The sequence below is a fragment of the Brachyhypopomus gauderio genome, chromosome 1, assembly GCF_052324685.1.
Source record: "Brachyhypopomus gauderio isolate BG-103 chromosome 1, BGAUD_0.2, whole genome shotgun sequence".
Lineage (NCBI taxonomy): Eukaryota > Metazoa > Chordata > Actinopteri > Gymnotiformes > Hypopomidae > Brachyhypopomus > Brachyhypopomus gauderio.
In genome coordinates this window covers 14,238,076-14,252,804 of record NC_135211.1, presented here as the reverse complement: position 1 = coordinate 14,252,804, position 14,729 = coordinate 14,238,076, and the positions used below count along the sequence as shown (strand labels likewise).

Below are 14,729 nucleotides of genomic sequence, written 5' to 3'. Positions count from 1 at the left end.
TGTGGCATCTGTGACGAGTTTCAAGCCAGGAGTGCTCATAATATTCTGATATGACTGCGCATGCTGTATGTATAGTATTAGCAGTGGAAGGTACAACTCCGTTTTTGATTGACATCCAGGTTTTTTTTTTTATTCAGGAATTATTCACTTCACTCTTCCTAATGTCTGCAAGCCAGATTTGTGTAGTTCTATTGAAAAACCTAGAACTAGTTTGCTCTCAAAAATAGCAATTTTTGTATAATATGCAAATTATCTCAATTTAGGTGAGCAGAGATTAATCACTTTTGAGGCTTTTTTGTAGAATAGTACTGTAATCACTGGGAAATGTGTATGTATGACAGTGTAGGAATTATGGACCACAACATGTTAGGGAGCACTAAAGCACCTCCTATAGCTTTCTCAGCCTAATCTGTATTGTGGGTATAGCTTGCCAGACATCCAACCAGTTGACCAAGGTTCATGTATCTATGACTCATGGTCTAGACAGTTGGTTTTAGCAGAGGAATAGTAATAATGAGAGGGTAAAACCCCTAACACATACAATAACATTACAGCACCTACAGTGCTTGGACCCTTAATGTTACACACCAGCCAGTTTGACACATAATTAATTGCAACAGTTACAGTAATTCTTTAATCATTCTTAAAATATATATATTAATCCATTCAAAAAACTATATATAGCATATACCGCTTCTGTCAGTATTTCCAAATGTTATTTGGTGTTGCTGAGAAGATGGACAAAAAAGTTTTGAAAAAACAAACTTTTGACATGATATGAATGTACAGCAGAATGAAGGAAGAGAGGTGGAGATTATGCCTGGAGTCTGCCTGTATTTGGAGATGGACATTGAAATGTGCCCACCCTCACCTAACACCCCCCCCCCCCACCTCCTGTGTTGTGTAGTGCAGTCACTCAGTGCTGCACCCCCAACCCATGATAAAGCACCGATGTATCACCTTCATATCCAATTTGGCTTCTTCCCTTGGCTTTCCGGTCCCGCAAGCTGTTTCTGGAACGCCGTGGTTCCGTGCTGGAATGCTGTGGTTCCGTGCTGGAACGCCGTGGTTCTGTGTTGAATCTCCGTGGTTCCGTGCTTGAACGCCATGGTTCTGTGCTGGAGCACCGTGGTTCCGTGCTGGAACGCTGTGGTTCCGTGCTGGAGCGCTGTGGTTCCGTGCCTCCGCCTGATTGCTGTGTGCTGGGTTTTAATTGTGATTGTTACAGGCTGACAGTCCAAGGTGCATGTGAGGTGTGAAAGGATTTGTGTCTCTGATATTGCAGGGGGATTTTTTTGTTTGTTTGTTTTTTAAAACTCTTCAGACAGTATGTAGATGAAGCTGGAGTTCACCCAGTGTCTTCTGTGAGTGTAGTGGATCTGACCTGCTTTGGCTTGGGAAATGAATCTGTTTTAAAGGACTCTAAAGTTTTTCTCTGAAGAGCTTCCTGCTGAGGTACACGAAGGGTATGAACCCATGGTCAAGTGTAAATTGGAACTATACTTAAGCTTACTGTTGTAATTCATGGCTGTGTGTGTGTGTGTGTGTGTGTGTGTGTGTGTGTGTGTGTGTGTGTGTGTGTGTGTGTGTGTGTGTGTGTGTGTGTTATATATCCTAGGATGTGCGTTTCACACTGGACCACTGCACTGGGGCCACGGTTATGGAGATGGAGGGTGTGGGAAGCTGGCTGACTACTGAAGACCACACCTCTTGTGAGGTCACGGGGGTCACACCGAACCTGGACAGGTAAATCATTTTGCCTCCATTTCTTGCTGCGATGTGTCAGGTGGTCCAATCTCCACGCGCCTCCCCCAGTTCGAGGGTCTGTGAGCCCCTAACCATCAGCGTCCTGAAACAACAGCTCAGTCGGCGCGTCTCATCACATCTTCGGGCCGGCCCGATGTGTGCGGGAGAGGGCTCCACGCTGCAGCCCTTGCAGTGTCTTGCTCAAGGCGATGAAGACGGCGCTCAGCATGTACGGCGAGCGCCTGAGGTTTCTGATGGCAGCCGAGTTGCTCTTCCCCACCGCAGCCCCGCTAATGCACAACAGCCCTTTCCCCTGCGAGGCGGCCGATCGATAAAGTATTTAATGTTTCCCTGTCAAGTATTGACGCAATGGCCCATTGATTTTCTGATAATCACATTAGGGATGAGAGCTAAAGGGTTGAGCGATGGATTGAGTGCATCCAGATGGGAGTGAGGTCTCCATAACCTCCAGAACGCTCCGCGCCGCCTTCGGGAGACTGTAAGCGGCCCTCGAGTGGCGCACTTCGTTAGCGGTGAGATTCGTCTCGTGCGTCTGCAGGCATCTGAACGTGACCCAGGTTCTCCAGCTGGGAGGCGTGAACGAGAACCTTCCCTACATCTACCCTCAGCTCCAGCACAAGCACTTCAGTGGCTGCGTCCGTAACCTCGTCGTGGACAGCAAGGTGAGCCACCATGACATGATCAAACCTGAGGTAGATACATAAACACTTAGATCAGAAAACAAATGTGCAGTCACAAGGAATATTCAGTGTAGTAGAATAATTATACTCATCGAATGTCATTGGAGTTAACTACATGAAATGGCTATGAAGGTTTTATTTAGTATTACATTTATATGGTTTTTTAAATTATTTATTTTATTAAAATTTCCATCCACTTTCAGTCCTTACGCCCTTTTCTAGCCGCTGCGTGGCTAGCTAGCTCTTCTCTGTCACATGACAGCTGCCAACATCCAGGGAAGGTGTTCTGAGCACCTTCCCTCCAAGACATGTCGAGCCAAGCAGCTGCCCACGGTGCAGGGTAGGGCAGCCCGCTGCGCTCACAGGAAGGCGCTAACCGCCCCGGCCACAGCTGCACCGCACAGATGGCCGAGACGTCACAGACGCTCAAACCCGCAAACTCAGGACAATACAGGCGACTCTCCTCTGTTCCACCAAACAGCAACCCGGGAAAGCGAAATCTAAAAAGTTTTAGCAACAAAAGAAAAGTTTGTCCTTAATGCCTCTGCACTTTTGACTATTCGGTGCACTCTTGTAGGCATTAAACAAGAAGTTGCCCTTTGCAAAGACATTTTATTGGATTTTCACTGTTTAAACAAAGAAGTGAAAATGACTCCCCAAAACTGCATATATAGACTCAACAAAGGTCTTTTGTCAGAGAATGACACCAATTCCCAATACAGTTTGGATAGCAGATGCTGTTAGCCATTACCCAGCTTGCTTTAGACCACCTGCATATTTCATGCCCCGCACCTTTTCATAGTTCTACAAACACACACAGTGCTCATGTGGTTGAGTTTGGGCCGGGATGGGAGTGTACTACCATCAGGGTCACCCGGCGCCGTCCTGACCCCGGTGGACTCACCACGGTAGGGGGGCGTGCCTTGCTCCATGCACACCTCTAGCTCTGGATGCTGGTGGTCCCTGGCGCTACGACACTGCCCCTAGTGGCCAGACGCTGCTCTCAGGTTGCCATGCCATGCATTATTCATACAGGGTGCAGAGATCCGTGGCTGGTGTAAGACGTCAGCGAGCTCACCCATGCGTGGAGGGCTCTCGAGCAGGGCACGGGTCAAAGACTACAGCAAGGAGGAGGCGGGACAGGACATTTAATTGAGTTTCTATTTCTGATTCACCTTTTTCCATTTTGTCTTCAGCAGTGCTCTCCAGTACGTCTCTTACTCTCTCCGTCGTGTTCTCCATCTCTCTCTCTCTCTCTCTCTCTCTCTCTCTCTCTCTCTCTCTCTCTCTCCCTCCCTCTCTCTCTCTCTGACTCCCTTTCTCTCTCTCCTGCCATATTCTTATGAAATCACACGGATAGCATATAAACCTTACAAGCTGTGCAGTCTTTTTATTACATAACGTCGTGCCCAAATAGAAGTGGCCCGTAGAGATTGTGCTGAGTTCTGCCTGTGCCTTATCACGCCTGTGCTGCGGAACCCAGACGTGCCCCACTCCCCCCCCCCCCTCCCCCCCCACCCCCACCCCCCCCCTCGGCTGCAGAGCGTCTAGACGGCAGACCCAGCTGCCACGTCCGTTCATCTCGCCGGCCCGAGGCCACGCCCACCGGCCGCACGGACACCTGGCTGGCCATGGCGGCATGATGGCGAGGCCTTAATTGGGACGGAGGGAATTTATTCTGTCGCCTTTCTTCCCCATTCAAGGCTTCACACTCGGCTTCTTAAATCAGCCCGGACACCTGGCCATGGCTCTGTCTCTGTGCCCTCTTGACTCCACTACCCCCCCCCCCACACACACACACACACACACACACACACATACACCAATGCGTGTGTCTCTTCCTCAGGTCTATGACCTGGGCTCTCCAGCAGACGCGTCTGGCAGCACTCCCGGGTGCCTGATGACAGACAGCAGCTGTGTGAACATGGGCTTCCCCTCCTGCGGCACCAGGGGGCGCTGTCACGGCGAGTGGGGCTCATTCAGCTGCCAGTGCATTGCCGGCTATGCGGGACACCAGTGCGAGCAAGGTAGGCCAGCCTGAGAGCCAAAACTACAACCGCGTGTACACACACACACACACACACACACACACACACACACACACACACACACACACACACACACACACACACACACTACACACACTATGGCAGTGCATGCATATACCTTGTCCATGGAAGAGGGGGGACCCAGTGGCTCTGTGTTGCAGTTTGTGGGAGAACGTGTGACAGCTGATGCTACGTGCAGCAGGTTGTGTTTACGTAACATTTTGGGAACAGCATGGCTCTCTCCTAAGTCTCTCTGGGTTCTTCAGGTTCCTCAGGCATTCAGCAGTCAGGTCGTGTGTGTGTGTGTGTGTGTGTGTGTGTGTGTGTGTGTGTTCGGCAGAGCTCCCGGAGTATTCGTTCGATGGGAGGAGCCACGTGCAGTACCAGCTCGCCGGGCCACTCCCCGCCAGGTACACACAGGTGCAGGTCCTGATCCGAACCCGCAAGCACAGTAGTTCCATCTTCAGCCTCGTGTCAGCCCTGCAGAGCGAGTACCTCCGACTTGAGGTGAGGACTGGATTGTGTGTGTGTGTGTGTGTGTGTGTGTGTGTGTGTGTCTTTCTCTTCCACTCTCTCAGTCTCTCTTTCTCAATCTGAGTCTTTCTCACACTCCCGTCACTCTTCTGAGAGACGTTTCTTTCTGTTTCTTACTGTTTCTCAAGCTGAACTCCCGGCCTCATGTCTTACACGTTTGGTGGAGCTCCTTCTGTTACAGCAGGATGAAATCACATCTTTTGTTCCCCCTTTTCCTGCTCTGCCCTCTTTCTCTCTTCTCTCCTCTCTCTCATTCGCTCTGTCCTGTTACCGTTTCATCGCTCTACCTCATCAGTGCCTCATAAAAAGCTCCATGACTGGGCTGCAGACGTCAGATTAGCTAGTCCGCTCATGTCTGGCCTGGATTGTCTAAGTGGCCCCTAACCCCTCCCCTCCACACCTTAGTTAGCCAATGACATCTGTGCAGTGTTTGAGCAGTGGTGCTCGGTGAGCTGTAAACACTGCCCGCTCTCTCTGCACTCTCCAGTGACGAAGCGCTTCTGCCCCTCCCCCCCAACTGCAGGCCCCGCCCCTTCCGCGCCATCATTCGTTAGGTGATGCATGTTGTTTCGGTGTTTTTCATCACCTGCCTCGAGACAGTGTGTTTGGCTGACTGCTGATTCATCTGTGTAATTCAGCCTTCCTGTCCATTTTGACTCTCTCTCTTTCTCTCTCTCCTTTCCAGTGTCTTCCTCCCCCTCATTCTCTCTCCCCCTCTGACTCATGTAAATCTGTTTTGATTCATTTGCCAGGCGTATTAGGATGGGTTTTCCAGCAGGCGGTGAGATATGGTAAAGGCACTCCGATGGCAGGCTCTGGGTTTCATTACATGCGCAATGTGAACTAGGTGGAGACCCCACGTCTCCTTTCTCCCTTTCATTAAGGGCACCATGGTAGCCGATGCTGCTCGCATCATACCTGAGCGAAGAAGCCCCTCCCCCGTCGCTCCGGCGTCAATTACCCTGGCAACAGCGCTAATTGACGTGATGTGCTGCTGCCTGCTTATCGCTCGCTGATCTGTCGTGTTAAGCCACAGAGGCTACGACGCTCCTTCTAGCACAGCTCTGTGGCGTTAATCACTGTCAGGTGGAGTTTAACTAGCACTGGCCACGTGTAGGAGGGTCCCGCACCATCAGTGGTGGGGGTCTGTGCGGTGCCTGAGCTGTAAGTGTTGAGATGGAGCTGGGTTCTAGTCTGGGTCCATGAGTTGGCGTCAGAGGGGCTTGCGCATGAACCCTGAGGTTCTTCGCCGTTCGCTATTCTTTGTTCTACTTTGTCTGCAAAACTGCATCTTTTTTTCCTTTGTTTATTTTTCTTTCTTTCTTTATTTCATTTGCTGAACTCCAAAGGTTAGATCAATCGGCAGAACTAGTCCGTTAGGGAAATACTCACTTCAGCCAAAACGCAGCAAATAACCCTCCTGCGGTGAAAAGAGACCACGTGAAGCGCACGTGTCAGGCTGCCCTCGAAGTCTCACGTTTTCTTCTTTCAGAGGGATTCGAAATGGGAGCATGTGATGTTGAGAATGCAGCCAGTTTTTATATGCATGCACATTTACATACATTACACGGCATCACATTTCCATGAGACACCGAGCTTCTCTGCTGCCCTTGGGGGGGGGGGGGGGGGGGGGGGGGGGGTTCTGCTCGCTGGTGCAAGGGCTGGAGATCAAACCTTCTCCACCCGGGCAGGAGAGGCCGCGTAGCGTCAGGGTAATCAGGTGCCCCTTGAACGCACATCCAACCTTGGATGAGAAACAGATAAACAAATAAACAGAAGTTTATGCTACAGGCCTAGTAGTTTTGCTAATAAAAGTAGTTTTACAGCAGACGTGAAAGTTACATGCTCTGTGCCATAGCCTGGTCCAAGGCCAGGGGAAGGCTGACAAAAACACAGACGTGTGTTTCCTCACACCTCCTTAACAGCATGAGAGAGAGGCAGGCAGACAGCGAGAGAGAGAGAGAGAGAGAGAGAGAGAGAGAGAGAGAGAGAGAGACTTCACCAGATTAGAGCATGTGAGAACAGCTGGGTGAGGAGAGGTGAAGAGTTCAGTAAGGTCATCCATGTTTTTTTTAGCACCTTGTTTTGTTTGTGAGAGAATGCAGACGCTTCCTGGGTCTGCTGCGATGTTGACGTGTACTCCTGCGGTCCACGAGAGGCCCATGTCCTAAACGCGGTCGGCTAAATTATGCTCACTGGGACTGAAGCGGTAGGCATCTGAAAGTGGAATGAGCGTTGAGCCACACATACAGAGTGCACACACACACACACACACACACACACACACACACACACACACACACACACACACATTATTTACATTTTTTGTTGGTCATGAACAATAGCTACCTTATGAGTAATACCACAGCAGTTTCTCTTGTGAAGTTGGAAAGACTGTATTATTAAAAGACCCAGAGATGACTGGATCTATTTGTGTTTTGAACACAAACTGAACTGAAGAAGAAGACACCTGGTGTTTGGTCTGTTCTCCATGCCATAATGAAAGAGAGCTGAGAAGAGTCTTAGGTGGACAGACATGAGGAGGGACACAGTCACCAGTCTCAGTCACCACAGTCACCACAGTCACTACAGTCCCAGTCACAGTCAATCATCACAGTCACAGTTACCACAGTTGCAGTCACCACAGTCATAGTCCATGGCACAGCTCAGATTGGCAGGGTGGATAAATTCCCACTGTTTTCAGTTAAAGGGGCGGTATGTTTTATTCTGTTAGAGTAGGGCGGTGTCTTATCAGATCAGCGCCACCTCTGATCGTAGTCGCCTGGACCGGCGGAGCTCAGCACTGCTTTCAGAGTGTCTTCCTGCATCTCTCGTCTCTGGTGTCTTCTGTCTGTCTCTTTGCTTCTGCATGTCTGTGTGTTCATTGCTGAGTGAGGAACCTTCTCACTCTCTCTTTTATCAAGCTGATTTCTTCTCTGCACTGTCCACAGGTAAAAACCACAGAAACATTTCCTCAGTGGAAGACATTTAAATGTGATTAATGATTCCTACCTCTCTCTTTCTCACTCTCCCTCCCTCTCTCTATCTATCTATCTATCTATCTATCTATCTATCTATCTATCTATCTATCTATCTATCTATCTATCTATCTATCTATCTGTCTGTCTGTCTGTCTGTCTGTCTGTCTGTCTGTCTGTCTGTCTGTCTGTCTGTCCATCCATCTATCCTTCTGTCAGATCTTTCAGGGTTTGTTGACAGCTTTCTACAACCTGGGTGATGGCGACTTCAACCTGACCACACCCTCCCACCGCCTGGACAACGGAGAATGGCACGAGGTGCACCTGGATCGCCATGACAATGAGGTGACCCTTCGCATAGATGGTGGCGGTGGGCGCCGAGAGGTCACAGGCTCGCCGGGCCGCAGTCGGGAGATAGTCATCGACCCGTCCGCGGTAACGCTGGGAAATTCCTTCCCCCTGGCACACAACAGGAGCTTCCAAGGTAGACACCAGTTCCTGACGCCACACACTCCAACATGTCTGCGGTGCAGGTCCTGCTCCGTTATTAGCAGCCGTGTTCAGTCATGTGTGCCCGCTTCAAATTAGACTGCCATTTTGTGAACTAGAGATATATAATACGGAGGCTTCTCTCAGCTCTACATAGTGAGCGATCTCCGGCACCGTGCAATAAAGGATCTGTAACATGTTATGAATTCATATTTTAAGCCCCTTCCCCTAGTCGATTACACTCAATTCTATTGCCTCTAATGAAAGATTAATGGAGGCGATTAATACATAATGGGGCAGAATGCACCTTCGGTGTACAGGGAGAGGGGCGGAGGGTAGCGCGGCGGTGGGCAGAGTGATGGCTGATGGGAAGGACGGAGCCGGAGGAGGGGAAACACAGACGAGTGCTGCTGGCACTTGCGCTGTCTGCTCTTCCCCAGACTAGCTCCAGGCTCCCACGCCAGCGCAGGGGCTTAATGAGGGGGCAGCTCTCTCCACAGTCCAGGGCTCGGTGTGACCAGATGGGCGCACATGCAGAGAATGTTCGTAAATTAACTGTAAAGGCATTAAACTAACAAAATAGCTCTTTTTACCTGGTTTCGATTGTTTTTATGTTAATAGCATATTAAAGTGTCTGTAATATCACCATTTTGTGGTAAAAAAAAAAAAAAAAACCTTCATATGACCTTTCCTACTCCCACACTTTGCATTTGAAACATTTAGATCTTATTTTAGATATGTAAATAAGTTTGTAATATGAGGCACAATATCAGGTGAGGAGTAATTTTCATTTTGGTTTTGCTGTGCGTGTGCTCGCGTGTGTGTGCTGGTGTGTGTGTGTTCTCGCGTGTGCTCGCGTGCGTCCAGGCTGCATGCGAGACCTGAGGTTGAACGGCCGCTCCCTGCCCCTGGAGGACCAGGCTGGCGAGGGTGTGAAGGTGGTGGGATCTCTGGGGGTCACGCTGGGCTGCTCGTCCGACTCGTGCAGGAGGAACCAGTGTTCACCTCCCTTCACCTGTGTGGACCTGTGGAGGGTCCATGAGTGCAGGTGTGTATGGATCACTACTGTACACCTTTCATATAGTCTTCTAGGTACACACACTCTCAGCTAGACCAACACACATTCATGCACATGTATAAATGAACATGCATACTCTCTCTCTCGCTCTCTCTCGCATCCATTCACACACACACACACACACACACACACACACACACACACAAGTGCATTAAGTCCAGATATTTGGACTGTTTTGGATGGCACTGAATGGTTTTGGATGCACCAGAGCCTCTGTTGACGCCGCGCTGTCCACTTACCATTAAAATGGAGTGTGTGTGTGTGTGTGTCTGAGTCTGAGCGTGTGTGCATGCATGTGTTCATGTTTGTGCATGCTTTTATGTCTGTGTTGCATATCTGTGTGTGTATGCGTGCGTGTGCGCACATATGTGTGCATGTTTGTATGTCTGTGTTGCACAGCCATGTGTGGGTGGGTGTGTGGGTGGTTGCCTGTTGGTTCATGCACCTGTGTGGGTGAGTGTATATGTTCTACATGTGTGTCCATGTTGAAGAACAGAGGAACTGTGTTCTTATCTGCTTCTAGAATACCTTCTTCTCCCACTTATCACTCACAGTGAGGGCTACTGTCCAGGCAGGTTGTGCATTTCAGTGGATCGTGTGCACGCATGCGTGTGTGTGTGTGTGTGTGTGTGTGTGTGTGTGTGTGTGTGTGTGTGTGTGTGTGTGTGCACGGATGCGTGTGTGTGCAATTTTAGCATTTTTCAAGCATTTTACTGGTATTTAGCCATATTTTCAATAGGAATATCTCTCAGTACCTTCAGTGTTCCATCTGCTCCGCAGAGATTATACCAGTGTCTTCCACCGCCACCATGTCCAGACATGCTACATATTAGACACACTGTAGAGGTTTATTTACTGTGCACAGGGCTGTCAAAATAATTTGTAACCACATCTTGACATGGTATGGCTTTAAATAATTTCAGGAAAATATGAACATATTTTGTGTCATTCCCTGTAATGCATAAAAGTAAATATTTCAGATATGACAGTTTTGATTGACAGGTTTGAAATATTTATGTTGACTTGCAAAAGTTTAGTTAACCCTTCAATACATGGATGAATTCATGGATGAATTCATTTTGTGATGAATCCAGTAAAATCCAGTAAAGTCATATTTGTTCTTGTCTGAGTAAACATGAGCTACTTATCACCCTAATGTCCTACGACACTCGTCGTTAGTAATGTCCGCCTGTTGGTAATTTCCGGAGATCACTAATTCCCACCCCATCTGTCCGCTTTTTCATCTCCTCCAATCTCAGGTGTCCGCCGGGTCACATGGTCAAGGCCAACGCCACAGGCAAGTACTGCGTGTACACGCTGTGTGCCAGCCACCCGTGTCACCGGGGCACCTGTGTGGCACAGTCGCCGTCCAAGTTCACCTGCCACTGCCCGGAGGGCTACCGGGGCCGCCGGTGTGAGCTCACACTCGCCGTGTACCGCGACGACGTGGGCCTGAGCTTCAGCTCCCTCTTCGCCATATGCATCTGCTTCATGGCATTGCTAGGTAGCTACGTCCTCCGCCAACACACACGCACGCCGCACGTTTTACCCCTCTACCTGTGTTCTGATGGCGAGGGCTGGTAAATCAGATTTATTTTTAGGTACAGGATAATGTGATTAAAAAGGGCTCTGTTCCCCATCTATGTATACAGAACTATACATCAGATTAGAATTGAAAAGGTCTGACTAGGGTTTTTCTGATGGGGGGGGGGGGGTGGAGGTGGTGGATGGGACAGAATGAGAAAAAAATCTGATTTGACTGTCTGAATGTGGCCTGTGGCATCTTCTCCATGTCAGTGTCATAATGGTCACATGATCCCAACTATTTGTCATATGGTTACTTTTACCCTGACAAGTCTGTCTTGTTCTGATATTCCGAATATGAATATGTGCTTTAACGGTTGAAATGTGTCCTTGCTGAGTTTCACACTGACATCGGTGGACCCAGAGGCACCTGTTTACCCATCTGATTTGGGCTCCGGTTCTGGTCTCTGCAGTGATGTCCAATGTACTTTACTGCATTATATAACTGTTAGAGTTTTTTCTTTGCTAAGAACATACAATGGCTCAACCACAAATTAAAACTAGTTCATTTCAAAACACCATAGGTCTCTCTTTTCTCTCTGTCTCTCTCTCTTTCACACACACACACACACACACACACACACACACACACACACACACACACACACACACAGACAAAGTCAAAACACGTGTTTCAGCCATGACTACTCAGTCATATGAATCATATGTTAATAAGAAACTGAGATGTTTCAACTCCCTCTCAGATTACACTACACATGAACCAGATAATCACTTCCCCTCCATTCCAGATTAACTTCATTGTTATGGCTTCCATCACACACAGCTGTTCAAGTTGTTCAAGCTGTAGGAATTGTTAATTACTTGATTTGTAGGCAAGCAATGAGCTGTTTACCCAAGCGGGATTAACAATCAAGATCAATGCACCAGGATTTCGGATGGAATTCGATTACCCCCCCCCCCCCCCCCCCACACACACACACACACACACACACACACACACACACACACACACACATCAACAACGCAGACTGTTTGCTTCTTCCTTCCTGTTTTCCTGTCTTCTTGTAAATGCCAAGAGGCGAGGGGCAGCATCAAGAAAACTAACGGCTGTCTCTCTCTTGACATTTCGCCCACACACACAGGAGCTCCTGCACAGCTCCCTGAAGGTCTATTCTTTCCTGTTAATGGTTTAACATGACATGCTAACAGCATATGTCCATCCTGTCTCTGATTGGTCCACATATCTTCTCCCTTTCATATATAACAAACATCTACCTTTCCTCCCCACACACACACACACACACACACACACAAAGCTTATGCACTAGAGACAACCAGGAATATCCTATGGACACACAGCAGAACACAGATAAAGCAAAACTGCTGTGGGACAGGGAGGAACAATTTAAGGCCTTATAGAACCGCTACACAGCTATAAAAGGATATTTGTTCAGTGAAGTTATTATTTACAGAGAAGTCAGGAGACCTAAATAAACAGCAGAGATATCCTTTCTCTCTCTCTCTCTCTCTCTCTCCCTCCCTCCCTCAATGTGCATATGTGTGTGTGTGTGTGTGTGTGTGTGTGTGTGTGTGTGTGTGTGTGTGAGCATGTGTACATGTGCACCGGTGTGTGACACTGACCAGCTAGTGGGGCGCGTGGTCCTCCTTTACTCCGCTCTGCCAGCTTGCCTTAGGCCATCTTTGGCACATGGCCCTCGGCATTCTGGGAGGTTCTGAGTGGTGATAAGAGGAGCTTTATTCAAGGGGGATTTACTGTAGCACTTGTCAAGTGAGCAATAAACTGGTCCAGAGACAGGAAATATACCGACTTCCAGGAAGTCTATTGCGGAGTACTAAAAGTCTAGGCAGGTGCTACTAAAACAAAGGCAGGTATGCAGAAATATGGCCTTATGTAAAAGTTTAGCACATTTTTTATAAAAGGCGTCGAATAATTACATTTCTGGACACTTTCTAAATGAATTACCTTTTGAATATGCTTAGCTCAGCAGCTTAAGTAGAAAAGTGTTTTCCAGTGCATATTTAGTGACATGCTGATTTTCATGTAATGTGCATGTGAGACTCAAGCATAGAAGATGCGATTGGACACGCATGTGGCGGTTAAAGTTTCTAGGAGGTTATGAATTGATCAGTGGCCTCATGCTGTCTGAGTGCTAGTGTGTGTGTGTGTGTGTGTGTGTGTGTGTGTGTGTGTGTGTGTGTGTGTGTGTGGTGGGACCCCTGCTGACTTAATTGTGTAATGTGAAGTTGAGCAGTTGAGAGGCTCCATGCCCCTGCTGGTTAACTTTAGGAAACCCCTTACATAAATGCTGACACACTTCTCGACTGGACACGTCCATCTTTCACTGCTCTGGAGAAGTGAAGCAACATAGTGATGTAAAATGAATAATTCATGAACAAACCACCAACAGAATTGCAGTTTACCCTGAAACTCATTGTCAAATCACCAATAGAGTGTTTTCCTGGAACACCTCAGGGTGATGTGTTTTGAAGGTGAAGTGGATCTTTTTGTATAAATCTATCAAAAGTGCCCACTGCACAAGAAACACTTGGTGTGTGCGTGTGTGTGTGTGTGTGTGATGCTTTCAAATGAATTAGTCTTGGCAAGGATTTCTCCTATACAGAGTCAGGGCCACAGAGATGGGATCAACCCTCCCAGTTGATGAGGGAGAGAGTGATTATGAAGACAAGCTCGTCGTCTTCAGTCCTTTTCTCACAGCAAACCCAAATAATCCCAAAGCCATGTTGACTCTGCCTACGTTCTTCAACCAATCAACTGTCTTCAGATCCCCAGTGACACTGTACCAAATCCTGACATCAGTGCAGAACTCATCATGAGACCAAGTGAAGGCGTGAATAATTCTGATTACTATAGATTATTGCATTATTCAGACTGAACTGGGTGCACTCCAACTTCATCCTTCTGTGGTGTCTCATTTCATTTGTGTCTTGTCACATTTCTTCTTCTTCTTTTCTTTTTCACTGCCATGTACATAATGACAGTGTGCACTGTAGTGAATTGCATTTGCTCAAATCAAAGAAGAAAGACCACATGCACATTTAGTCTTTGTCTCATTTACAGTGACACTTTCCGCCAACCGAGGAATTTATTTTAATCGCATATTATTTGTCTTTATAATTTTCCAGTGTATCTCCCCCCCATCATCTCACATTTTTTTCACTAATTTCACTGAATGAAATACTCTCTTTAAGTTGGGGTCAGTGGCATTGACTCGTTTGCGTGTTAAAAGACGGTGCGGTATACGGACGCTCTGTGCAGCCCCCCCCCCCCATCGTGCCGTTTGTTGGGTGTTGTCTTAAGATAGCTCTGAAAGTACTGGGGGGGGGGTGCGTGCCACCAGCGTCGAAAACCCATCAGAGCGGATGACGAGCAGAGTGGAACCGAAAAAACCCGTGCAGACCTGCTGTTTGAGCCCCTCTCCTGCGCTTTAACCCAGTAATGGTGCAGCTCGCACAAATGTCGTGCCCGTGCGCTCCAGCTCAAAACGTTGCAGGCGCACTGGAAAGATTGTGGGAGTGTTTCACAAGCCACTGCGTGACTAACGCTGTGTAATGCTTCTGAGAGTCCTCC

General features: G+C 48.2%; 1 protein-coding gene across 1 annotated transcript in view; it reads left to right on the top strand.

The window, feature by feature from the left end:
- The window catches only part of LOC143509457 (neural-cadherin), a 150,069-nt gene that overhangs the window by 128,048 nt on the left and 7,292 nt on the right, over positions 1-14,729 (top strand). Inside the window, 7 exon segments of the mRNA XM_076998207.1 lie at positions 1,619-1,746; positions 2,306-2,429; positions 4,294-4,474; positions 4,836-5,002; positions 8,227-8,491; positions 9,364-9,544; positions 10,834-11,078. Of these exon segments, the coding sequence (XP_076854322.1) occupies positions 1,619-1,746; positions 2,306-2,429; positions 4,294-4,474; positions 4,836-5,002; positions 8,227-8,491; positions 9,364-9,544; positions 10,834-11,078 (1,291 nt within the window).